The sequence below is a fragment of the Hyperolius riggenbachi genome, chromosome 7 (assembly GCF_040937935.1).
Source record: "Hyperolius riggenbachi isolate aHypRig1 chromosome 7, aHypRig1.pri, whole genome shotgun sequence".
Classification (NCBI taxonomy): Eukaryota; Metazoa; Chordata; class Amphibia; order Anura; family Hyperoliidae; genus Hyperolius; species Hyperolius riggenbachi.
This window is the reverse complement of record NC_090652.1, coordinates 45,607,775-45,635,333: the sequence shown is the minus strand read 5'-3', so window position 1 is coordinate 45,635,333 and position 27,559 is coordinate 45,607,775. Positions and strand designations below refer to the sequence as shown.

Genomic DNA, 27,559 nt, shown 5'->3' with positions numbered 1-27,559 from the left:
TCCCTTCCCGATGTGTCACTCTAAGCGCGTGCTACGCTTAGAGTGACGTCATGTAAACAAACTCATGGCCGCCATCTTGTGGCCAAAAAGTAATACTACATCTGAAAAAAAAAAAAAAACAGAATTAACACACATTTACATTATAAATCTATTGTTTACCTCCCACCCTCCCAAAAGTACCCTAATAAAATTTTTTGTATAAAAAAAAAACCATTACAATAAAAAAAACAAAAAACATGTAAATATTTACCTAAGGGTCTAAACTTTTTAAATATCAATTTAAAGATGAAATATTTCTATATTTTTTTTTATTTTAAACTTGTAAATAGTGATAGATGCAAAATGGAAAAAATGCACCTTTATTTCCAAATAAAATATTGTCGCCATACATTGTGATAGGGACATAATTTTAACGGTGTAATAACCGGGACATATGGGCATATACAATACGTGAGTTTTAATTATGGAGGCATGTATTATTTTAAAACTATAATGGCTGAAAACTGAGAAATAATGAATTTTTCCATTTTTTTCTTATTCTTCCTGTTAAAATGCATTTACAGTAAAGTGGCTCTTAGCAAAATGTACCCCCCAAAGAAAGCCTAATTGGTGGCGGAAAAAACAAGATATAGATCAGTGCATTGTGATAAGTAGTGATAAAGTTATAGGCTAATGAATGGGAAGTGAACATTTCTCACGTGAAAACGACGGAACCTGAATGGGTTAATCAATTACTCAATTACCAAGTTTGTGAGCTTTGCGGTGTTTGGCAACAATAATTTGCTTTGGAATGAAACAAATCTGATTGGCTATTTGTAGCTCCACCCCCTTTCTGAAATTGAACCCCAGTCACCCAATGATCAACTATACCAGGTTTGAGGCTCATGCCATTAACAGTGCAAGAATGGCTGGTTTGAGGCTTGTGCCATTAACAGTGCAAGAATGGCAGAAATATTCCCCTTAAAAAGCAATAGGTGAATTTTGATTGGCTTTTATAGGCTCCAACCACTTTTCTGAATAATAATCCTAGTCACCCAACGACCAACTGTGCAAAGTTTGAGAACCCTATCATTAACAGTGTAAGAAAAACAAAAGTTTGCAGAACAGAACAGAACAGAAAGAATTTGCAATAATTCAGGTTAGAGTGAGCTTGAGATGTCTCCCAGTGCATCACTGCTGAATATATGCAAATTAACCATTATTACCCTTAGAAGCTAAACACACCTCCAGAACTGCTGGAATGCAATGATGTGTCAGCTTGTTAATTTGTACAGAACCATAATAATCCAACATGCATACAGACTGTTTTGGATTATTTGATCCTCATCAGCGCATGGCATGGATTAATTTGGCTCTATGCAGTAGGGCTTGTAACACCGAGAGGTACAGACTAACCAGCAAGCTCATGGTGACCCAGAACTCATTGGAGTGTGTAAGGGACTACAATGGTCCTAAAAGCCCCCTTACTAAGATGTTAAGAAAAACAAAAGTTTGCTTTCTTAAAACAGAAATAATTTGCGATAATTCAGGTTGGAGTGAGCTTGAGATTTCTCCCAGTGCTTCACTGCTGAATATATGCAAATTAACCATTCTACCCTTAGAAGCTAAACACACCTCCAGTGTAACAGTGTAAGAATGGCTGCAGTTTACATTTTCCAGTGAAATTTGTATTTGTCTCTTTTTGGTTATGGGAATAAAAAGTATCCTATACTTTATTTCAGGTAATGTACTATGTGTGTGCCAAATTTCATTCAAATCCGTTCAGCCGTTTTTGCGTGATCGAGTAACAAACATCCAAACATCCGAACTTATACACAGTACAGACCAAATGTTTGGACACACCTTCTCATTCATAGAGTTTTCTTTGTTTTCATGACTATGAACATTGTAGATTCACGGAAGTATAGTAACCAAAAAGTGTGAAACAACTGAAAATATGTCATATTCTAGGTTCTTCAAAGTAGCCACCTTTTGCTTTGATTACTGCTTTGCACAATCTTGGCATTCTCTTGATGAGCTTCAAGAGGTAGTCACCTGAAATGGTCTTCCAACAGTCCTGAAGGAGTTCCCAGAGATGCTTGGCACTTGTTGGCCCTTTTACCTTCACTCTGCAATCCAGCTCAACCCAAACCATCTCGATTGGGTTCAGGTCTGGTGACTGTGGAGGCCAGGTCATCTGGCGCAGCACCCCATCACTCTCCTTCCTGGTCAAATAGCCCTTACACAGCCTGGGCGGTGTGTTTGGGGTCATTGTCCTGTTGAAAAATAAATAATGGTCCAACTAAACGCAAACTGGATGGAATAGCATACCACTGCAAGATGCTGTGGTAGCCATGCTGGTTCAGTATGCCTTCAATTTTGAATAAATCCCCAACAGTGTCACCAGCAAAGCACCCCACACCATCACACCTCCTCCTCTATGCTTCACGGTGGGATCTTATCCTCCGCAGCAGAGGTGGCTCTTGGTCTTCCTTTCCTGGGGCGGTCCGCATGTGAGCCAGTTTCTTAGTAGCGTTTGATGGTTTTTGAGACTGCACTTGGGGACACTTTCAAAGTTTTCCCAATTTTTTTGGACTGACTGACCTTCATTTCTTAAAGTAATGATGGCCACTCATTTTTCTTTACTTAGCTGCTTTTTTCTTGCCATAATACAAATTCTAACGGTCTATTCAGTAGGACTATCAGCTGTGTATCCACCTGACTTCTCCACAACGCAACTGATGGTCCCAACCCCATTTATAAGGCAAGAAATCCCACTTATTAAACCTGACAGGGCACACCTGTGAAGTGAAAACCATTTCAGGTGACTACCTCTTGAAGCTCATCAAGAGAATGCCAAGAGTGTGCAAAGCAGTAATCAAAGCAAAAGGTGGCTACTTAGAAGAACCTAGAATATGACATATTTTGAGTTGTTTCACACTTTTTTGTTATGTACTATACTTCCACATGTGTTAATTCATAGTTTGGATGCCTTCAGTGGGAATCTACAATGTTCATAGTCATGGAAATAAAGAAAACTCTTTGAATGAGAAGGTGTGTCCAAACTTTTGGTCTGTACTGTATATGCCTGCTGTGTAAATTTCTCTCTATACAGAGTCCCCTTCTGCATAAACTAGTAAAAAATAAAGCACACAGATCAGGATGCTTCACTTTACATTGCAGCCTGTAGTTCTGCATTCCTCTCTGTGAATTAATATCCTTTCTATCACTTTAGAATTCTGTTATTTTAAAGTGAATCTCCATCCTAAAAATAAAAATCTGTCAGCGCTGCTATAAAGAAAAGTTAAATTTACTTGTGGAGTCTTGTCCCACGAAGTGGCCCCGAAGTCCCCACATTGCTCCACTTCCGCTGCTTGGCCCCGCCTCCCCTCGCTCCTCCGAGAAAAAAACGTCAGGCTAATTACTACACCACTGCTCCCAGCATGTCCCCCCACTCCACAGAGGCACCATTGCTCCCAGCATGTCCCCCCACTTCACAGAGGCGGCACTGCTCCCAGCATGCCCCCCCCCCACTTCACAGAGGCACCTCTGCTCCCAGCAAGCCCCTACCCCTCCCCACTTCACAGAAGCACCAGTGCTCCTAGCATGCCCCTCCACTCCACAGAGGCACCAGTGCTCCCAGCATGTCCCCCCACTTCACAGAGGCACCTCTGCTCCCAGCAAACCCCCCCTCCCCACTTCACAGAAGCACCAGTGCTCCCAGCATGCCCCTCCACTCCACAGAGGCACCACTGCTCCCAGCATGCCCCCCCCCACTTCAGAGGCACCACTGCTCCCAGCATGCCCCCCTCCCCACTTCAGAGGCACCACTGCTCCCAGCATGTCCCCCCACTCCACAGAGGCACCACTGCTCCCAGCATGTCCCCCCCTCCCCACTTTTAGGGAGGCACCTCTGCTCCCAGCATATCCCCCTCCCCACTTCATAGAGGCACCACTGCTCCCAGCATGTCCCCCCTCCCCACTTCACAGAGGCACCACTGCTCCCAGCATGCCCCCCCCCCCTCACCACTTCAGAAGCACCACTGCTCCCAGCATGTCCCCCCCACTCCACAGAGGCACCACTGCTCCCAGCATGTCCTACCACTCCACAAAGGCACCACTGCTCCCAGCATGTCCTACCACTCCACAAAGGCACCACTGCTTCCAGTATGTCCTACCACTTCACAAGGGCACCACTGCTCCCAGCATGCCCCCCCTCCCCACTTCACAGAGGCACCTCTGCTCCCAGCATGTCCCCCCCATTCCACAGAGGCACCAGTGGTTCCAGCATGCTCACCACTCCATAGCGGCACCACTGCTACCAGCATGCCCCCCCCTCCCCACTCCATAGAGGCACCACTGCTCCCAGCATGCCCTCCACTCCATAGAGGCACCACTCCTACCAGCATGCCCCCTACTCCATAGAGGCACCACTACTCCCAGCATGCCCCCTACTCCATAGAGGCACCACTACTCCCAGCATGCCCCCCCCTGTAGAGGTACCACTGCTCCCATCATGCTTCACCCTTCACTCCATAGAGGCACCACTGTGCTTCCCTCCTCCACTAGAGGTTACTGCAGTTCCAAGCATGCTCCTCCTCCATGTAGTATTGGGTTGTCCCCTAGAGCTGACTGGCGTAACCCCCCTGGTCTCAATTCACATTGGAGGAGGCCTGGCAGCCAGCTCCGGGGCCCTGGGGGACAACCAGATACTATAAGGAGATGGAGGGGCATGCTAGGAACTGTGGTGCCTCTGGAAGGGGAGGAGCATGCTGGGAGCTGTGGTGCCTATGTGGAGGGGAGGCGTATGATGAGAACGGTAATGCCTTTATGGAGGGGTAGGGGCATGCTGGGAGTTGTGGTACCCTCTATAGAGGAGGGGGACATGCTGGAAGCTAAAGAGTCTCTATAGAGGGGGGCATGCTGGGGGGCTGTTTGCAGTTTGCCCCTGTGGAGACACTGACCCCTGGCTAGACCATTTATTCTTACCCTACCCTGGCAGACATCCTTCCCTGTAAACTCCCCTTAGTAGTGGGGAGCCTCTGGACATTCTCTAGAGCCATATCTTCCTATACCCCACTATTCTAGTGCTGTATCCCTCTCTGGACGAATAGGTATCTTAAGTACACAAGCCGTATCTGTACTGGGCATGTGCAAATAAGGTCCGCACATGCCCAGTAAAATGAAATGCATGGAGGAAAACAGCTACGTGCCTTAGTTCTACTGGGCATGCACCAAACTCACTTACACATTCCCAGTGTGGACATACATTTCCTCAGCCACGCTTGCACAATAAAGTAACCTATTCGACCAGAGAGGGACCCACTGCTAAATGGTGGGATATAAGGGGGGGGGGGGGGGGTTGTTGTGTTTTGCATTTGTATATTGATATGGTTGGGGAAGGGGGGCGGCTGGTGACAATGGGCCTAGGGCGGTAAAAAGTACAAATCCGGCCCTGGCTGGGCATATACGGGTCGTTTTTTATTATCAATCGAGCCGCTGATGGCTCGATTGATCAAATCTGACGTGTCCGATCAGTGCCTGGATCGATTCCGCACTCGATACCCGCGGGCGGAACAATGGGAGAAAACGAGCGGAAGATAAGATGCACCCGCGGGGATGAGCGGGAATCGATCCAGGAACCTGCGGGGACGAGTGGGGACGTGCGGCTCGATTCCGGCGCATAAAACGAACTGTGTATGCCCAGCATAAGTGTGTGAATTTCTGTGGGTGTGTGTGTGTGTGTGTGTGTGTATATATATATACCATTATATAATCCTACTAATATAATAAATGGGGATGTTTGGATGTTTGTTACTCGATCACGCAAAAACGGCTGAACGGATTTGAATGAAATTTGGCACACACATAGTACATTACCTGGAATAAAGTATAGGATACTTTTTATTCCCATAACCAAAAAGGGGACGGAGACAAATACAAATTTCACTGGAAAATGTAAACTGCAGCCATTTTTACACTGTTACACTGGAGGTGTGTTTAGCTTCTAAGGGTACAAAGGTTAATTTGCATATATTCAGCAGTGTTGCCCTGGGAGACATCTCAAGCTCACTCTAACCTGAATTATCGCAAATTCTTTCTGTTTTAAGAAAGCAAACTTTTGTTTTTCTTACACTGTTAATGTTAGGGTTCTCAAACTTTGCACAGTTGGTTGTTGGGTGACTAGGATTATTATTCAAAAAAATTGGTTGGAGCCTATACAAGCCAATCAAAATCCACCTATTAATCTTTAAGGGGAATTTTTAATTGATGCCATTCTTGCACTGTTAATGGCACAAGCCTCTTGCACTGTTAATCACCTGTACCTGGTACAATGGGCCATTGGGTGATTGGGGTTCAAATTCAGAAAAGGGGTGGAGCCACAGCCAATCAGATTTATTTTATTTCAATGCAAATCCAACTGTGCAAAGTTTAAGAACCCTACCATTAATAGTGTAAGAATTGCTGCAGTTTACATTTTCTCAGTGAAATTTGTATTTGTCTCCACCTACTGATGACCCAGCATTGCCCGATTATGTATTTGGCTGGTGTTGGCTGCGCCCGCTTTTCCTAACCCTAACACACAATTACTCAACGACCAAGTTTGTGAGCTTTGCGGTCTTTGGCATCAATAACCTGCATTAAAATGAAACAAATCAGATTGGCCGTTTGGGGCTCCGCCCCCTTATATAAATTTAAACCCCAGTCACGCAATGATCAACTGTACCAGGTTTGAGGCTTGTGCCATTAACAGTGCAAGAATGGCAGCAATGAAATATTCCCCTGAAAAATCAATAGGTAATTTTTGATTGTTTTTTGTAGGCTCCACCCACTTTTCTGAATATTAATCCCAGTCACCCAGTAACCAACTGTGCAAAGTTTGAGAACCCTACCATTAACAGTGTAAGAATGGCTGCTGTTTACATTTTCCCAGTAAAATTTGTATTTGTTTCCGCCCACTTATGACCCTGCGTTGCCCGCTTATGTATTTGGCTGGTGTTGACTGTGCCCACTTTCCTAACCCTAGCACACAATTAACCTATTTTGGTTCCTGGACGTAGTTTCTACGTCCAGGAAGCATGCGCGCTACCGCGCGCCCCGCGGCCGATCGTGCGCGTGCACGCGCACTCCCGGCCGCGGATTCGGTAGCCAAGGAATCAATGTATCGGGCTACGAAGCCCGATCATTGATTCCTCTCCCCCGCTGAAAAAGCGACAGCTTCTCTCGGAAGCTGCGCCTTTTCTGGCCGTTCCCTTCCCGATGTGTCACTCTAAGCGCGTGCTACGCTTAGAGTGACGTCATGTAAACAAACTCATGGCCGCCATCTTGTGGCCAAAAAGTAATACTACATCTGAAAAAAAAAAAAAAACAGAATTAACACACATTTACATTATAAATCTATTGTTTACCTCCCACCCTCCCAAAAGTACCCTAATAAAATTTTTTGTATAAAAAAAAAACCATTACAATAAAAAAAACAAAAAACATGTAAATATTTACCTAAGGGTCTAAACTTTTTAAATATCAATTTAAAGATGAAATATTTCTATATTTTTTTTTATTTTAAACTTGTAAATAGTGATAGATGCAAAATGGAAAAAATGCACCTTTATTTCCAAATAAAATATTGTCGCCATACATTGTGATAGGGACATAATTTTAACGGTGTAATAACCGGGACATATGGGCATATACAATACGTGAGTTTTAATTATGGAGGCATGTATTATTTTAAAACTATAATGGCTGAAAACTGAGAAATAATGAATTTTTCCATTTTTTTCTTATTCTTCCTGTTAAAATGCATTTACAGTAAAGTGGCTCTTAGCAAAATGTACCCCCCAAAGAAAGCCTAATTGGTGGCGGAAAAAACAAGATATAGATCAGTGCATTGTGATAAGTAGTGATAAAGTTATAGGCTAATGAATGGGAAGTGAACATTTCTCACGTGAAAACGACGGAACCTGAATGGGTTAATCAATTACTCAATTACCAAGTTTGTGAGCTTTGCGGTGTTTGGCAACAATAATTTGCTTTGGAATGAAACAAATCTGATTGGCTATTTGTAGCTCCACCCCCTTTCTGAAATTGAACCCCAGTCACCCAATGATCAACTATACCAGGTTTGAGGCTCATGCCATTAACAGTGCAAGAATGGCTGGTTTGAGGCTTGTGCCATTAACAGTGCAAGAATGGCAGAAATATTCCCCTTAAAAAGCAATAGGTGAATTTTGATTGGCTTTTATAGGCTCCAACCACTTTTCTGAATAATAATCCTAGTCACCCAACGACCAACTGTGCAAAGTTTGAGAACCCTATCATTAACAGTGTAAGAAAAACAAAAGTTTGCTTTCTTAAAACAGAAAGAATTTGCAATAATTCAGGTTAGAGTGAGCTTGAGATGTCTCCCAGTGCATCACTGCTGAATATATGCAAATTAACCATTATTACCCTTAGAAGCTAAACACACCTCCAGAACTGCTGGAATGCAATGATGTGTCAGCTTGTTAATTTGTACAGAACCATAATAATCCAACATGCATACAGACTGTTTTGGATTATTTGATCCTCATCAGCGCATGGCATGGATTAATTTGGCTCTATGCAGTAGGGCTTGTAACACCGAGAGGTACAGACTAACCAGCAAGCTCATGGTGACCCAGAACTCATTGGAGTGTGTAAGGGACTACAATGGTCCTAAAAGCCCCCTTACTAAGATGTTAAGAAAAACAAAAGTTTGCTTTCTTAAAACAGAAATAATTTGCGATAATTCAGGTTGGAGTGAGCTTGAGATTTCTCCCAGTGCTTCACTGCTGAATATATGCAAATTAACCATTCTACCCTTAGAAGCTAAACACACCTCCAGTGTAACAGTGTAAGAATGGCTGCAGTTTACATTTTCCAGTGAAATTTGTATTTGTCTCTTTTTGGTTATGGGAATAAAAAGTATCCTATACTTTATTTCAGGTAATGTACTATGTGTGTGCCAAATTTCATTCAAATCCGTTCAGCCGTTTTTGCGTGATCGAGTAACAAACATCCAAACATCCGAACTTATACACAGTACAGACCAAATGTTTGGACACACCTTCTCATTCATAGAGTTTTCTTTGTTTTCATGACTATGAACATTGTAGATTCACGGAAGTATAGTAACCAAAAAGTGTGAAACAACTGAAAATATGTCATATTCTAGGTTCTTCAAAGTAGCCACCTTTTGCTTTGATTACTGCTTTGCACAATCTTGGCATTCTCTTGATGAGCTTCAAGAGGTAGTCACCTGAAATGGTCTTCCAACAGTCCTGAAGGAGTTCCCAGAGATGCTTGGCACTTGTTGGCCCTTTTACCTTCACTCTGCAATCCAGCTCAACCCAAACCATCTCGATTGGGTTCAGGTCTGGTGACTGTGGAGGCCAGGTCATCTGGCGCAGCACCCCATCACTCTCCTTCCTGGTCAAATAGCCCTTACACAGCCTGGGCGGTGTGTTTGGGGTCATTGTCCTGTTGAAAAATAAATAATGGTCCAACTAAACGCAAACTGGATGGAATAGCATACCACTGCAAGATGCTGTGGTAGCCATGCTGGTTCAGTATGCCTTCAATTTTGAATAAATCCCCAACAGTGTCACCAGCAAAGCACCCCACACCATCACACCTCCTCCTCTATGCTTCACGGTGGGATCTTATCCTCCGCAGCAGAGGTGGCTCTTGGTCTTCCTTTCCTGGGGCGGTCCGCATGTGAGCCAGTTTCTTAGTAGCGTTTGATGGTTTTTGAGACTGCACTTGGGGACACTTTCAAAGTTTTCCCAATTTTTTTGGACTGACTGACCTTCATTTCTTAAAGTAATGATGGCCACTCATTTTTCTTTACTTAGCTGCTTTTTTCTTGCCATAATACAAATTCTAACGGTCTATTCAGTAGGACTATCAGCTGTGTATCCACCTGACTTCTCCACAACGCAACTGATGGTCCCAACCCCATTTATAAGGCAATAAATCCCACTTATTAAACCTGACAGGGCACACCTGTGAAGTGAAAACCATTTCAGGTGACTACCTCTTGAAGCTCATCAAGAGAATGCCAAGAGTGTGCAAAGCAGTAATCAAAGCAAAAGGTGGCTACTTAGAAGAACCTAGAATATGACATATTTTGAGTTGTTTCACACTTTTTGGTTATGTACTATACTTCCACATGTGTTAATTCATAGTTTGGATGCCTTCAGTGTGAATCTACAATGTTCATAGTCATGAAAATAAAGAAAACTCTTTGAATGAGAAGGTGTGTCCAAACTTTTGGTCTGTACTGTATATGCCTGCTGTGTAAATTTCTCTCTATACAGAGTCCCCTTCTGCATAAACTAGTAAAAAATAAAGCACACAGATCAGGATGCTTCACTTTACATTGCAGCCTGTAGTTCTGCATTCCTCTCTGTGAATTAATATCCTTTCTATCACTTTAGAATTCTGTTATTTTAAAGTGAATCTCCATCCTAAAAATAAAAATCTGTCAGCGCTGCTATAAAGAAAAGTTAAATTTACTTGTGGAGTCTTGTCCCACGAAGTGGCCCCGAAGTCCCCACATTGCTCCACTTCCGCTGCTTGGCCCCTCCTCCCCTCGCTCCTCCGAGAAAAAAACGTCAGGCTAATTACTACAGTAATTACGTTAAGGTCGCATAACGCATAAGTAATTACGTTAAGGTTGCATAACGTTTCCCTAATGCAACGCATGGTTGTGCTAAAGTTGGACTCTACATAGAGCCGCGTTATACTCATAGAATGGCGCATGCGTCAAAATTTTAAAAAAACTAAAACATTACTGAGCATGTGCAAACAGTCTAACGCAGCTAAAACCACATATAACGCACAGCATGCTGCACTTTCATACAACATGAAGCGTTACCCTGTAACGCAACGTGGGCACTGTGAACAGCCCATTGATTTGTCATTACTGTGAGTTGTTCTGCATTGCTCTAACGTGCGCCTGTAACGTCTTACTGTGAAAACAGCCTTAACTTAAAGACAGAATCCTTATTTTAAGGTTTGCCTGTGGTAAATTTCTTAGTGAATACTGCATACATTATCACCATGGTGATAACAGTAAAAACAGCACAGAATTGCTATTAAAGACAGGAGATGAGCTTAGTGAATTGTGGCCATTGCCTGAAAATATTACACTTTTTGGTGTTCCTGGTTTTTCTGTTTCTTTTTTTCTATGCCGTTCCGTGAGGTTCATCACAGAAATTTCATCCACCGGATACCCTTCATCATCAGGCTTGTAGAAAATGGCAGAGATGAGATCAAGTGGGGAGGGCGGGAGTTCGGATTTACTTTAAGTGAACGTTATCAAGAGTTTTTTTATATTCAGTGACCACAGGAGCACTTTCTCCAGACCCATCACTTACCGGAGGACCCCTGAGTCCCATGCTTGGGCAGCAATCTCTCCTCTTCATCCCGTCTGGACTCTGTGGAATCGCTGTGGCTGTATGGAGTTCTATTTTCAGTGTAAGAGGTCGCAGCTGGGGTAGAGAAATGCAAACAATTAAATTAAATACACATTTGTTAATATGTTTGTTAGTGGCCAGCAATGCTGAAGTTGCTAGATATAAATAATAAAACCAATAATAATTTGAAAACTATTGCAACTTATGAAAGAGACGTGAGAATTATGTGAATGTTATAGCTTATTATTATCATTGTTATTATCATGTAGAGTATTATTCTGTTTTATTATTTTTTTTCCCATTTATCATAAGACAGGATTTAGCTCCACCCCTCCTGCTGCCAGTTATAGCTAGCCTGTGTAGACAGCATGCTGTGTCTCTCTCTCCCTCCCTCTCTGTGTGCCTGCTGTGTATTTTTCTCTATATACAGAATCCTCTTCTGTATAAACTAGTAAAAAATAAAGCACACAGCTCAGAATGCTTCACTTTACATTGCAGTCTGTAGTAAGCTCAGGCCTAGTGACAACTCCTCACACACTTTACACTTGCATTGCAGTCCTCTCTGTGAATTAACATCCTGTCTTTAACTTTAGAATAATGTCATTAATTTGAGGATTGAAACCTTAACTTTAGAAATCACTCCTTAACTTAAAGGGAACCTGAAGCGAGTAAAAATAACGTGACGTAGCTGCAAATGAACATTACATACTTACCATAAGTTCCTCTCAGAAGCTCACCATTTTCTTATTACAGTGATCCCTTCCAGTTCTGACAATATTTTGTCAAAACTAAAATATACCAGTTGCTGTCAGTTATATATCAGCAGCTGTCAGTTACAACTGAATGTGCAAGGTAATGTCCATGTTTCCCTATGGCTCAAGTGGGTCATATTACAGTTTAACTGTGTGCTGACCAGGAAGCTGTAACTGACAGCAACTGGTATATTTCAGTTCTGACAAAATATTGTCAAAACTAGAAGGGATCGCTGTAAAAAGAAAATGGTGAGCTTCTGAGAGGAACTGACGGTGAGGTTAGTGTGTAATATTCATTTGCAGCTATGTCATGTGTTTATTTTAAATAATTGTCCTCGCTTCAGGTTCCCTTCAATGTTTGCCTGAGGTAAATTGCTTAGTGAATACTTACGGTGACCAGACGTCCCGCTTTACCCGGGATGCGTCCCGCCTTCGGGGTCCGCTGTCCCAGGATGCCTTGCATCCCAGGAAACATCCCGCTTTAAGCAGCGGAATGTCCTGACCTCGAGACTCTGACCACCATAATTGCAACTGGCAGCGGCACCAGTTCGCAGCCTGCAGCCCCGCTCCAGCCTGCGTAGTGTTCGGCAGGCGAGCAGGGCTACGGGAAGATAGCTGCCGTAGCCCTGTACTGGAGACTATCTGTGTCTCCAGTACAGGGCTTCGGGTGCCGTCTTCCCATAGCCCTGCTATTCCATCAGCGCGGGAGATTGCAGGAGGAAGATCTCGGGGGAGCTGCGTGCCAGAGGCCAGGAGAGGGGACTTCTGTCAGGTGAGTAAATTATTTTTTTTGCAGGTGTTATGCTGCCCACATTGCATTTATTTACTGCTAAAATGTTGACCACATTGCGTTTATTTACTGCTAAAATGTTGACCACATTGTGTTTATTTACTGCTAAAATGTTGCCCACATTGCGTTTATTTACTGCTAAAATGTTGCCCACATTGCATTTATTTACTGCTAAAATGTTGCCCACATTGCGTTTATTTACTGCTAAAATGTTGCCCACATTGCGTTTATTTACTGCTAAAATGTTGCACACATTGCTTTTTTTTCTGGTGAAATGTTGCCCATATTGCGTTTATTTTCTGGTGAAATGTTGCCCACATTGCGTTTATTTACTGCTAAAATGTTGCCCACATTGCATTTATTTACTGCTAAAATGTTGCACACATTGCGTTTATTATCTGGTGAAATGTTGCCCACATTGCGTTTATTTACTGCTAAAATGTTACCCACATTGCGTTTATTTTCGGGTGAAATGTTGCCCACATTGCGTTTATTTTCTGGTGAAATGTGGCCCACTGCGTTTATTTTCGGTTGAAATGTTGCCCACATTGCAGTTATTTACTGCTGAAATGTTGCTCACATTGTGTTTATTTTCTGGTGAAATGTTGCCCACATTGCGTTATTTCCTGCTGATATGTTGCCCACATTGCATTTATTTTCTGGTGTCTGGGGAAACTGTTGTTGCATTTATTATTTAACAGTCATAGTTAGCTATATTTGCTGCTTTGGGGTTACGGTATACTAATAAATAGCATCACACAGTTTCTGCACACCCATGATGCGAATCCTCGTTTCGCCACATCATGGCGGAAACACTGCTTTCTTATGCCTCGCTGTTACATCACTACGTTAGCTCCACCCACACAATGTCATGTTCGGCAGACGAGCAGGGCTACGGGAAGATGGCTGCCGTAGTCCTGTACTGGAGACTATTTGTGTCTCCCAGGGCCGGATTTTCAACCAGGCACTGCAAGCATTAGCTTGGGGCCCAGGTTAGTCTAAAGGGCCCCGGGCACCTAACTCTCTACACTGCTATTAGGGTGCCACTTGTCCATACTTTCGGCTGTCACAGGAGCCTGTCACCAGCAAGTTATCGGCACTGGAGTTCTGCCCCCTCTCTCTCTGACTCCATCGGCACCAAGAAGAAGTACGACAAGTGTAGCAGAGTCAGCCTGCAGCAGCCCCACCCAGAATCCTCCTTCTCTTCCCCAGTGAGCTGTGCAAAGCCTGTGTCTCGTCGCTGCCCCCAGCTGCAGCCACCTCCCTGATCCCGCCCACTGCACAGCACACGAGGACACACAGATCCTGGGCTAGGTGAGATCTCAAACTTGTATATGACAATGGAGAAGTGTAGGCAGAGAGAATGCAGGCACCCAGCATTATTACTATTCACAGACTCCTCCACACAAGCTTAGGTTTACATAGCTTGTGTGGGCGAGTCTGTGACTTGTAGTGCTGTGTGTGGTGTGTGTGTGTGTCACTTGTAGTGCTGTGTATGGTGTGTGTTTGGGGGGGGGGGGGGATCTGTGACTTGCAGTGCTGTGTGTGTCTGGGACTTTCAGTGCTGTGTGTGTGCGTGTGTGCGTGTGACTTGTAGTGCTGTGTGTGTGTGTCTGTGACTTGTAGTGCTGCTTGTGTGGTGTGTGTGTGTGTGTGTCTGTGACTTGTAGTGCTGCTTGTGTACTGTGTTTGTGACTTGTAGTGCTGTTTGTGTGGTGTGTGTGACTTGTAGTGCTGTGGTGTGAGTGTGTGACTTGCAGTGCTGTGTGTGTGGTGTGTGTCTGCGACTTGCAGTGCTGTGTGCGTGGGGGAGGAATCTGTGACTTGTAGTGCTGTGTGTGTGTGACTTGCAGTGCTGTTTGTGTGGTGTGTGACTTGTAGTGCTGTGTGTGACTGTGACTTTCAGTGCTGTGTGTGTGGTGTGTCTGTCACTTGTAGTGCTGTGGTGTGTGTGTGTGTGTGTGTGTGTGTGTGTGTGTGTGTGTGTGTGTGTGACTTGTAGTGCTGTGTGTGTGTGTGTCTGTGACTTGTAGTGTTGCTTGTGTGGTGTGTGTGACTTGTAGTGCTGTGGTGTGAGTGTGTGACTTGCAGTGCTGTGTGTGTCTGTGACTTGCAGTGCTGTGTGCGTGGGGGAGGAATCTGTGACTTGCAGTGCTGTTTGCGTGGTGTGTGTGACTTGTAGTGCTGTGTGTGTGGTGTGTGTGTGACTTGTAGTGCTGTGTTGTGAGTGTGTGACTTGCAGTGCTGTGTGTGGTGTGTGTGTCTGTGACTTGCAGTACTGTGGGGGGGGGGGGGGATCTGTGACTTGCAGTGCTGTGTGTGTGTGTGACTTGTAGTGCTGTGTGTGTGTGTGACCTGTAGTGCTGTGTGTGTGTGACTTGTAGAGCTGTGTGTGTGGTGTGTGTGTGTCACTTGTAGTGCTGTGTGTGTGTGTGACTTGTAGTGCTGTGTGTGTGGTGTGTGTGTCACTTGTAGTGCTGTGGTGTGTGTGTCACTTGTAGTGCTGTGGTGTGTGTGTGTGTGTGTGTGTGTGTGTGTGTGTGTGTGTGTGTGTGTGTAATTTGTAGTGCTGTGGTGTGTGGTGTGTGTGTATCACTTGTAGTGCTGTATTGTGTGTGTGACTTGTAGTGCTGTGGTGTGTGTGTGTGACTTGTAGTGCTGTGGTGTGTGTGTCCCTTGTAGTGCTGTGGTGTGTGTGTGTGTGTGTGTGTGTGTGTGTGTGTGTGTGTGTGTGTGTGTGTGTGTGTGATTTGTAGTGCTGTGGTGTGTGTGTGTCACTTGTAGTGCTGTATTGTGTGTGTGACTTGTAGTGCTGTGGTGTGTGTGTGTGTGACTTGTAGTGCTGTGGTGTGTGTGTGTGTGTGTGTGTGTGTGTGTGACTTGTAGTGCTGTGGTGTGTGTGTGTGTGACTTGTAGTGCTGTGGTGTGTGTGTGTGTGTGTGTGTGTGTGTGTGTGTGTGTGTGTGTGTGTGTGACTTGTAGTGCTGTGGTGTGTGTGTGTGACTTGTAGTGCTGTGGTGTGTGTGTGTGACTTGTAGTGCTGTGGTGTGTGTGTGTGTGTGACTTGTAGTGCTGTGGTGTGTGTGTGTGTGTGTGTGTGACTTGTAGTGCTGTGGTGTGTGTGTGTGACTTGTAGTGCTGTGGTGTGTATGTGTGTGTGACTTGCTGTGTGTGTGGTGTGTCTTTCACTTGTATTTATTGTCCAGCGTAATATGTTGGCGCTTTATAAATACAATAAATAAATAAATAGTGCTGTGGTGTGTGTGTGTGACTTGCTGTGTGTGTGGTGTGTCTGTCACTTGTAGTGCTGTGTGTGTGTGGGGGGGGGGGGAATCTGTGACTTGTAGTGCTGTGTGTGGTGTGTGTCTGTGACGTGTAGTGGTGTGTGTCTGTCACTTGCAGTGCTGTGTGTGGTGTGTGTCTGTCACTTGTGGTTTGTGTCTGTGACTTGCAGTGGCGTGTGTGTGTGACTTGCAGTGCTGTGTGTGGGGGGAGTCTGTGACTTGTAGTGCTGTGTGTGTGTCTGTGACTTGTAGTGCTGTGTGTGTGTGACTTGTAGTGGTGTGTGTCTGTCACTTGTAGTGCTGTGGTGTGTTGGGGAGTCTGTGACTTGTAGTGCTGTGTGTGTGGTGTGTCTGTCACTGTGACTTGTAGTCTGTGACTTGTAGTGCTGTGGCATGTTTGTCACTTGTAGTGGTGTGTCTGTCTATAAAGAGATTGGGTGTGCTTTTTTTTTTTTTTACTTTTTGCTCAGCAAAAATTTGAAATTAGGTAGGCACGCACCACCTCACCCTCCATTCCCAAAAGGGGCACAACTTTAGTGCTTGCCATAGGCAACCTTTTCCCTAGATATGCCACTGCCCCACCAGCATGGTAATCCAGCCCCAGCTTCCCCTTGGACTCCTTATGTGTGTGTTGGGAGTCTTACCCCACTTCCTGTGCCCTGGTGCCATCCTTCGTTCTTCTCCAATTCACCTCGCTCTTTTTTAAATAAAATACATTTTTAGTACAATTTTGAAAGGTTTGTTGAGGGAGGGGGCCCAAATTGGCTACTTTGCTTAGGGCCCCATTTGGCCTTAATCCGGCTCTGGTGTCTCCAGTACAGGGCTTCGGGTGCCGTCTTCCCGTAGCCCTGCTATTCCATCAGCGTGGGAGATTGCAGGAGGAAGATCTCGGGGGAGCTGTGTGCCAGAGGCCAGGAGAGGGGACTTCTGTCAGGTGGGTAAATTATTTTTTTTGCAGGTGTTATGCTGCCCACATTGCGTTTATTTACTGCTAAAATGTTGCCCACATTGCGTTTATTTACTGCTAAAATGTTGCCCACATTGCGTTAATTTGCTGCTAAAATGTTGACCACATTGTGTTTATTTACTGCTAAAATGTTGCCCACATTGCGTTTATTTACTGCTAAAATGTTGCCCACATTGCATTTATTTACTGCTAAAATGTTGCCCACATTGCGTTTATTTACTGCTAAAATGTTGCCCACATTGCGTTTATTTACTGCTAAAATGTTGCCCACATTGCGTGCCCACATTGAAGAAAATGGCAGAGATGAGATCAAGTGGGGGGAAGTTGAGTTCAGATTTACTTTAACTGGTTTGCGTTCCACATTTTTCCCCTTAAAGGATACCCCAACTGAAATGTGACATAATGAGATAGACATGTGTATGTACAGTGCCTAGCACACAAATAACTATGCTGTGTTCCTTTTTTTCTTTCTCTGCCTGAAAGAGTTAAATATCAGGTATGTAAGTGGCTGGCTCAGTCCTGACTCAGACAGGAAGTGACTACAGTGTGACCCTCACTGATAAGAAATGCCCCTTTTTTACCTCTTTTTTGCTCTCAGAAGCCATTTTCTGCTAGGAAAGCGTTTTATAGTTGGCATTTCTTATCAGTGAGGGTCACACTGTAGTCACTTCCTGTCTGAGTCAGGACTGAGTCAGCCACTTGCATACCTTATATTTAACTCTTTCAGGCAGAGAAAGAAAAAAAGGAACACAGCATAGTTATTTGTGTGCTAGGCACTGTACATACACATGTCTATCTCATTATGTCACATTTCAGTTGGGGTAACCTTTAACCTCCTTAGCGGTAACCCCGTGTGTGACACGGGGTAAGCCGCCGGAGGGTGCCGCTCAGGCCCTGCTGGGCCGATTTAAATAATTTTTTTTTTGCTGGACGCAGCTAGCACTTTGCTAGCTGCGCCAGCACCCCGATCGCCGCCGCGCGCCCGATCGCCGCTATCCGGTGCGGCGCGCGGCCCCCCCCCCCAGACCCCGTGCGCTGCCTGGCCAATCAGTGCCAGGCAGCGCCGAGGGTTGAAGCTGGACTCCCAATGACGTCCCGACGTCGCTGACGTCGGTGACGTCATCCCGCCCCGTCGCCATGGCGACGGGGGAAGCCCTCCAGGAAATCCCGTTCTTTGAATGGGATTTCCTGATCGGAGATCGCCGAAGGCGATCGAAGCGGGCAGGGAGGATGCCGCTGAGCAACGGCTATCATGTAGCAAGCCCACGGCTCGCTACATGATTTAAAAAAAAAAAATTGAATAACTGCTGCGCTGCCCCCTGGCGGTATTTTTCATACCGCCAAGGGGGTTAAAGGACCACTATCGTGAAAAAAGTAGGCAGTTCAAATTTGATAGAACCGACAGGTTTTGGGCCAGTCCATCTCTTCATGGGGGATTCTCAGGGTTTTCTTTGTTTTCAACAGCATTTCCTGAACTCCAGTGAAAATAATGTAATAAAAAATAGCTTCATTTTTACAATAATTATGTATAAATTATTTAGTCAGTGTTTGCCCATTGTAAAATATTTTAAATCCCTGATTTACATTCTGACATTTATCACATGGTGACATTTTTACTGCTGGCAGGTGATGTAGCTGCTGCATGCTTTTTTGGCAGTTGGAAACAGCTGTAAACAGCTATTTCCCACAATGCAATAAGGTTTACAGACAGGAAACTGCCAGGAGTACCACGGTCCTCAGAGTTTCTTGTGGGAGGGATTTCACCACAATATCAGTCATACAGCGCCCCCTGATGGTCTGTTTGTGAAAAGGAATAGATTTCTCATGTAAAAGGGGGTATCAGCTACTGATTGGGATAAAGTTCAACTCTTGGTCAGAGTTTCTCTTTAAGATTCCTAACATTTTTGACACTTTAGCTTTGTCGTTCTGATACAGCTGTAACTTTACAATTACTTATGCCATCTTAGTGATATATATCTTGTTTTTTTCAGTACAATCTAGGCTTTCTATAGGTAATATTTTTCTATCAAATCTATTTTATTTTATAGTCATTTTATGGGGGAAAATTAGGTGTAAATGCACAAAATACACAATTTTGTCATTTTTCGCCTTCCTAATTTTCACATGACATGTCCCACAGTTATAAAATACATAAAAATGAATTATTTGCCCCTTCCAGATTAAAAGAATACCCCATATTCCATATTTTACCTATAGCCGAGCATGTGGCGGACCGCTATCTCCAGTCTGCACGTCTGTGGTGATCGGATGGGTTCGCTAGGGCGACAGCTCTGGGTCCATAGAGCTGTACAGATGCATCACTAAGCAACAGCAGAGCTTACATCTGTAGAGCATTGGGGCCTGAAACTTTTGCCCTAGCGATCGCATTTGATCGCTACAAGCGGCAGTCATTAAAAGTATATAAACAGGTGTTGCAGGGGTTAGTAATGGGTTAAATGTCTAGGCAGGGGTTAAAAATTAAATAGGAATTAAAAAAAAACACTTTTTATTTTATTGGGTCTCTTTCATTTTTTTTTCAACTTTTACATTCCCCCCCCTAACTTTATTGAATGATTGTTGCTCTCAGGGCTGGGCCGAGGCAGAGGCAGGAGAGGCTCCAGCCTCTCAGCTATCATTCCCCTATTGTTTGTGAAGCAGAGAGGAATAAGAAAAGGGCCTACATGGCAGTGGCTGCAAGCCAGATAACTAGAGATAAAGGTGTTGGGGGGATTGGGGGCCCTGAGGAGCCTCTTATTCTAATAGCAAGCAGTGTGTGACGGCTGGGGTGGGGGGGATGGAGGGGCGCACTTTGGTGTCTCAGCCTTGGGTGCTGGAGGACCTTGTACCGGCTCTGGTTGCTATTAGCAGGGCGGGCGCTACCATTAAGGCAAAGGAGGCAGCTGCCCCAGGGCCCCAGAGCTTGTAGGGGCCCACAGTGGCTACAAGAGGAAAACATTTTTTTGCAAATCGGCCTTATAGTTTTTGAGAAAATCGATTTTAAAGTTTCAAAGGTGAAAAAAAATACACATTTAAAAACCTGCCGAATTTAATGGTTAATAGCAAATCCACCTTAAATGCTAGAAACCCTAAATTTGCAGGATATGTTAAGGAGATCATTATGAATAAGAGGAAAAAACAATTTTTCAAAAAGACCTTATAGTTTTTGAGAAAATCGATTTTAAAGTTTCAAAGGAAAAAAATACACATTTAAAAACCTGCTGACTTTAATGGTTAATATCAAATCCACCTTAAATGCTAGAAACCCTAAATTTGCAGGACATGGTAAGGAGATCATTATGAATAAGAGGAAAAAACAATTTTTCAAAAAGACCTTATAGTTTTTGAGAAAATCGATTTTAAAGTTTCAAAGGAAAAAAGTATACTTTTAAATGCGGTAAATGTCACTTTTAGTAGCAAACCTAACGGTAGTGTAATTTTACATGCATAAAACGAAAGCGCAATAAATTTCCTGACGGGGTTTCCAGGGGGTCTATACGCAGCCGCAACGCTTTGGCCAGGGATCGCTATACAGCCGCAATATGGCTGTATAAAGATCCCAGGCATTTTTTCCTATTTTCCCCCCAAAAAAGTTTATGTTTAGAGTGTGGGAATTTTTTTTTTTTTAAATTGTGGGGTCCCCCCTCCTGAAACTTTTTAACCCCTTGTCCCCCATGCAGGCTGGGATAGCCAGAATGTGGAGCTCCGACCGATTGGGACTTCACACCCTGTTATACCAGCTGCAAAAAAGGTCCCCTAATGCCGATTTTTGTTCCGGGGTATATGTTGGGGGGGCCCCCCAGGTTTATTTTGCCCTGGGGCCCCGTTGTTGCTTAAACCGGCCCTGGCTATTAGCTAGGAACAATTATTCACAAGACGCGGCGGCAGACAGCTGTTTTTAATGCAGGACGTAGATTCTACGTCCTGGAACACACAGCAGCACTAATTAGGCCATAGAATCTATGTCCTGGATCAGCAACAGATTAAAGAGAATCTGTAGCCAAAATAAAAATGGCTTTTTAGCTTATATCCCTATGAGGCATGTTTGCCCCTGCTAAAACGCCCCTATTGCGCTGCATAACGAGGGGTCTTTACCCCCCAAATCCCCCCGCAAAATCCACAACTTTCTTGGTCGTGGATTTTGCTGCCCCTGTGCGCTTCCGTGTGAGGCAGAGCTATGAGCCGCAGCCCTGCCTCACACGCGTCTGTCAGTATCTCCGCCTCTCCCCCGCCCCTCTCAGCGAAGGAAGACTGAGAGGGGCGGGGGAGAGGCGGAGATCCGCCACTGACAGACGCGTGTGAGGCAGGGCTGCAGCTCATAGCCCTGCCTCACACGGAAGCGCTCCCCGGGCAGCACAGGGGGGATTTGAGGGGTAAAGACCCCTCGTTATGCAGCGAAATAGCGGCGATTTAGCTGGGGCATACATGCCTCATAGATAAGCTACAAAGCCATTTTTATTTTGGCTTCAGATTCTCTTTAAGTGAACGTTATCAAAAGTTGTTTATATTCAGTGACCACAGGAGCACTTTCTCCAGACCCATCACTTACCAGAGGACCCCTGAGTCCCATGCTTGGGCAGCAATCTCTCCTCTTCATTCCTTCTGGACTCTGTGGAATCGCTGTGGCTGAATAGAGTTCTAGTTTCAGTGTAAGAGGTCACCGCTGGGGTAAAGATATGCAAACAATTACATAAAAGACTTGTTAGTGGCCAGGAATGCTAGATATAGAAAATAAAAACAATAGCAATTTTAAAACTATCTGCATTTTACAAAGTATTAAATAGACACGAGAATTGTTATATGTGAATGATATAGCTTATTATTGTTATTATTTTATTTAGATTAATAATCTGGGTTTGTTTTTTGTTATTTATAAATCATGACACAAGCAAAGTGCATGGACAAACAAAGGGTTCTTTAAAGAGACACTGAAGCAATTTTTTTTTTTATAATATAATGAATTGGTTGTGTAGTACGGGTAATTACTAGAACATTAGTAGGAAAAAAATATTCTCATATTTTTATTTTCAGTTATACAGCTTTTTTTCATTTTTTATAACATTGCATCATTCTCTAATATTTGCATTTTCACACTGATCAGCATTCTAAATGTTTTTACAGAACAGGCAGTGAACTTTTGACCTTTCCTGAACTGTTCCTGCAAAAGAAAAAACAAAACAGTTGAGATAACAACTTTCAGAACACAGAGCTGTCTAGATGTAGAGCTCAATGGCAATTTGCATAGATAACAACTGGAGTTTACTTAACTCTTCCTGTACTGGAGACAATATTAGACTTATGTCTCTGCTCCTATTGCTTTATTTCTTAGCTGTACTACACAACCAATTCATTATATCATAATTATTATTTTTTTGCTACAGTGTCTCTTTAATCTACACACATTGATCTGGCAAAGAGTCCTTAAAAGCACTAAATGAAGAGCAGATGCTTAGTTTAGCTGCCAAAATAGTGTGCAAAGAAGTATGAAGGCTGGCCAGCATCTTTGTATAGAGACCCTTTACAGGAAATAGTTTTGTAAAGCAAAAAAGAAATACTAAGAATTCCCACAAGATGAGGGATTAGCCAAAAATCTGTCAGATCTATCAGACTTTTACAGCCTTCTCTAAGCATCATAGGAGAAAAGTATGGTGCTGTAATGAATAGCAGAGATACCGGCAAGCGGCAGGGCGGCTATCTCCGCGTTCCAGCCGGCGGCCTCTGCCGCGCAGCAACATGTCACTGGTTCGCCTGGTCCTTCTAGTGCACACAGATGGAGAGCTACGCGCACGCGCGCCAGGCGACAGGACCTTTATACCAGCAGAAGGGGAATCAGCTGATCATGCCGATCAGCTGATCCCAGCTAGGCTCCGGATTGGCTGAGGCGGCGCTGCGGAGCGCTGTAGGTATATATAGGACTTGTCTGTTAGTTGCAAGTTGTCTGCCGTTGTGAATACTCACGTGTGAGCACTCAGACCTCAGTCAGATCTTACAGTGTGTTAGAACCAGCCGGAGATGTGAATTCACACTTAGTCAGATTCCGCTTATAGCCTCTATTGTATTATTGTATTGTGTATGTAATAGACTAGTTCCCAGGTGTTGAGACCCAGGACCTCACACCTAAGACTAGGAGATTGCTGTTTTGCTACTGTTATCTACTAGACTAGTTCCCAGGTGTTGAGACCAAGGATCACACCTACGACTAGGAGTTTGCTATCTTGCTATTGTTTATACTAGACTAGTTCCCAGGTGTTGAGACCAAGGACCTCACACCTAAGACTAGGATTGAGAGATACCGTTACTCGTTATGATCTCTGGCTTTCCTGACTACTCTCCTGCTTACTGATTCGGTACCTTTGCCTATCTGTCTACCTGTTGCCAACCTTGCCTGTACCCGGATACCGAATCAGTCTTCTGTCTCTGTACTTTGTCTACCCGTGTGTTGCCAACCTGGCCTGTCTGACCCTTCTGGCTGTCACTCACTCCTTGGGGTGATCAGCCTTACTGTACTAGTCGTGACACTAACTCTCCAGGTGTCCATTAGCTGCAAGGGCTACCTGCTCCTCAGGAAGACCTTCTTGCAGTTCAGTCAGTGGGCTCTACCCCATAGGAGTTCACTGGCTGCAGTACAGTCTGATTCCCAGTCCATCAGGGAATCCTTGGCTGCAGTACAGTCTGTATCGCCTCCTCTTAAGGAGGTCAGCTTCAGCACAGTCAGTGGCCACCTGCTCCTCAGGAGTCCACTGGCTGCAGTGCAGTCCAATTCCCTGCTCTTCAGGGAACCCTTGGCTGCAGTAGTGTCTGTATCTCCCGCTCCTCGGGAGACAACCTTTTCTTACTGTTGCACCAAACACTTTACCACATTAGGTGTCCTGTGTCAAGCTATACTAGTATTATTGGTGATTCTGCAGATCACTACATAATCAGGTATAGCATCTGTATTATTGGTGATACTGAAGATCACCAATAATCAGAGAAATCTGTGTGCTGACACCAATCGTTAAAGGTGCATTTTACTCTGGCAGGGGTGTATAAATATGTATTTTAAATGTTACTATTTTTTTGCACTAGCGGGCCTTTAACCAATTAGCACAAACTAGACTAGACTAGTTTATATGCATCCAGTTTGTGCCCCATTCCCTCAAACAGGACATACAGGAAATTATCAGCAGGTGCGCCAGCAGGACGTACATGTGGGTGATTGGTGAATGGGAACATGTGTTCACTGAGCCAATCAAAGTGCCTGTGTATGAATGAACATGACATCAATCAGAAGTCATGTTCATTCATAGAAATGAAAGTCCTGGTAACACAGGATAGTGTCTAGCACCATCTTGTGTAAAATAAAATTACAATTTCCTATGGTTATTAACTCCTTCTAACCCTCCTGTAGTTACCAAAATAACAAGCTGAAACCGGATGCCCCATAGCAGCAAAGCAATGCTGCGCAGGGCGCATAAAAGTCATATTTACATCTCCCTCCGAGTTGCGACAACTTGGAGGGGGAATAGTATTTAACAACACGGGGGAGTTTTGCGGCAGCAGAGAGAGCCGTCATTCACCTCTCCCTGCGCCCAACTCACTAGCGACGCATACATATGTACACTATGATCCAGCTACTCCCAGTGGCGTAGCTAAGGAGCTATGGGCCCCGGTGCAAGGTTTACATTGGGCCCCCCAAGCGCTCTATACATAACAATTAGTACGGCACACCAAATCCTGCCAAGGACAACCACAGTGTCAGAAGTGCAAGGAGGGGATGGGAAACACTGTGTTAATGATTACTACTCATAAAAGCACCTATAGAAGTGATTATTACCAGCATAGGACCAATACAGAGCTAATACTGTGTTTGAGGGTGGGCCCCTCGGGGCCCCTCTGGCCCAAGGGCCCTGATGCGGTCGCTACCTCTGCACCCCCTATTGCTACCCCACTGGCTACTCTTGGTGGGTGCTCCCACATAGATTGTTTTATTAACATGGATGGTCATCTTGGCTCAGCATATTTTTTGTACCCCAATTTCTATGTTTAGCGAAGGAAAAACATAGTCAACTGGACTTACTGGGTAATTTACAAGATCCCAGATTATAATAAGTCAAGTTTGTATGTTTCCAGTACAGCAGTATTGCCCACAACCCAGTCAACAACATGACCCATGCTATCAATATCCACTCTGGTAGCTGAACATTATTGCTGAGACACACATTTTTACAGCCTTGATTCTGGGAGCCCACCAAAGGAGCAAGTCATTCTGTTGGGCCTTTTTTTTTTTTTTTTTTTTTGCGATGAGGCTTTATCCCATAATATGCTTGCACAGCTGATTTTAAAGGATACCCAAAGTGACATGTGACATGATGAGATAAACATGGGTATGTACAGTGCCTAGCCAACAAATAACTATGCTGTGTTCCTTATTTTCTTTCTCTGTCTGAAAGAGTTAAATATCAGGCATGTAAATGGCTGACTCAGTCCTGACTCAGACAGGAAGTGACTACAGTGTGACCCTCACTGATAAGAAATTCCAACTATAAAACACTTTCCTAGCAGAAAATGGCTTCTGAGAGCAAGAAAAAGATAAAAAGGGGAATTTCTTATCAGTGAAGGTCACACTGTGGTCACTTCCTGTCTGAGTCAGGACTGAGTCAGCCACTTACATACCTGATATTTAACTCTTTCAGGCAGAGAAAGAAAAAAAGGAGCACAGCCTAGTTATGTGTGTGCTTGGCACTGTACATTCACATGCCTATCTCATCATGTCACATGTCAGTTCGGGTATCCTTTAACTCAGTTCAAAGACTTATCACTAGGTCCATACTCCACATTGTGTGCTTAATTAGTGATAAGTGGCATGCAGAAATGATAATCAGTGTAGACACACAATTTATGTCAAGAGGTCATGAAAGAAACATGAAGTTAATGGAGTCTATAGTCATTTACAACACTTAACGATACCTGTTGGTGAACTGCTTAGGCCTTTTCTAGACTGTGCATCTCCATAGCTTGTTCTGGGGAAATGTTGTGGCACTCTTACTTCGGGGGCATTATTCTTGGGAATATTTTTCATTACCGTTTTACTTTGGTTCCATGAAGGGTTATTGCCTATAAGAAGAAACATGTTCTCTGTTTGTAGAGTAACATTCAGAAGACTATTTTACCTCTATAGGAGCCACTAATGTTTGACGATTCAGATGTCACACTGATATTTGATCTACTAGAATATTGCCTTGTGGAATACTAAGTATCTATCAGTTCTAGACATCTGGCTTTTTGACCTTCATGAAAATATGGAAACCATCGAAGAAATAATAAAGTTAGTTATATGCTAAGATATTCCTCTAGAGATCTCTTGACACATACAGTATCTTAACCTCCTTAGCAGTAACCCCTGACTCGGGGTAGCTACTGGGAGGCTTGTGCAGAGCCTATGTGCAGCGGGCATTTGTAACTCACCTTCCTCGGGATCCAGATGCCGTCAGCTATTCTTCTTCTGTTCCTCGGAGGCTCTCGATCCGTCTGGTTAGATCACCATTTTATATATGTCAGATGACGATCTCACCATAGGGGTAAAGCACCACCCGGTGTGGGAAGGTGGAATTGCAGTGCTGGGTCCAGGGGAGGTGACCTATATGCCCCTCTTATTCTCCCACTAATATCTCTCCTGTTTTTGCCTAGTACTAACCTCTAGACTCTTGTCATAACACTAACTTTCCTACTCTCCACTCCTAACACTATCCTCCCCTCACTTCACTAGGAGCACTAGCTTCCCCTCTCCTCCACTAAGTTACTCTCCCCAACACTAACCTTCCCCTTGATGTTGCTGCTATATGAGTTCTGCGACAATAAAGCCAAACTTGAAGGTAATTCCATTCTTGCCACTACCCTCGCCACTCCGAAATAGCCCAGTGGCCGCACCAAATCGACATTTCGCATCATGATAGTAAAGCACTCGGTTATTTCATTATTAGCGCGATTGACGGCTCAACCTGCTGCTGCACAAATTCCGAACATTGTTAATAACTATACCCCCTCTGAGTCATAGCAACTTGGAGGGATAAGTAATTTGGGGTCTTGCTATCGCCCTCACCTGAATTACACTCCTGCGTGGCCAGAGACATAATAACATTTTATTCACATTAGTGGTACTTGGCAAATTCCATCTTTTAAAAAGTTTTTCAAAAACTTTTGAAAATGTTTGAAAATGTTGCTCTTAAAAATACCATGAGGCATCAGGCATATATAACTTTGTGTTTTCTGGAGCAAGTGTCATATCAACAGTACTGCATGAAATGTTGTTTTCCAGAAGCAACAAGGCAACACCCATGCATGAAACAGAGACAGCACATTCTGCTGCT

General features: G+C 44.1%; 1 protein-coding gene across 4 annotated transcripts in view; it reads right to left on the bottom strand.

The window, feature by feature from the left end:
• Positions 1-27,559, bottom strand: part of LOC137524288 (interferon-induced very large GTPase 1-like) — a 148,631-nt gene that overhangs the window by 61,509 nt on the left and 59,563 nt on the right. For all 4 annotated transcript variants that reach the window (XM_068243981.1, XM_068243980.1, XM_068243982.1 and 1 more), the window contains 3 exons: positions 26,160-26,306; positions 21,760-21,873; positions 11,382-11,495 (listed from right to left, as the gene is read on the bottom strand). In XM_068243981.1, coding sequence (XP_068100082.1) covers positions 11,382-11,495; positions 21,760-21,873; positions 26,160-26,306 — 375 coding nt within the window. The remainder of the gene's footprint in view (positions 1-11,381; positions 11,496-21,759; positions 21,874-26,159; positions 26,307-27,559) is intronic.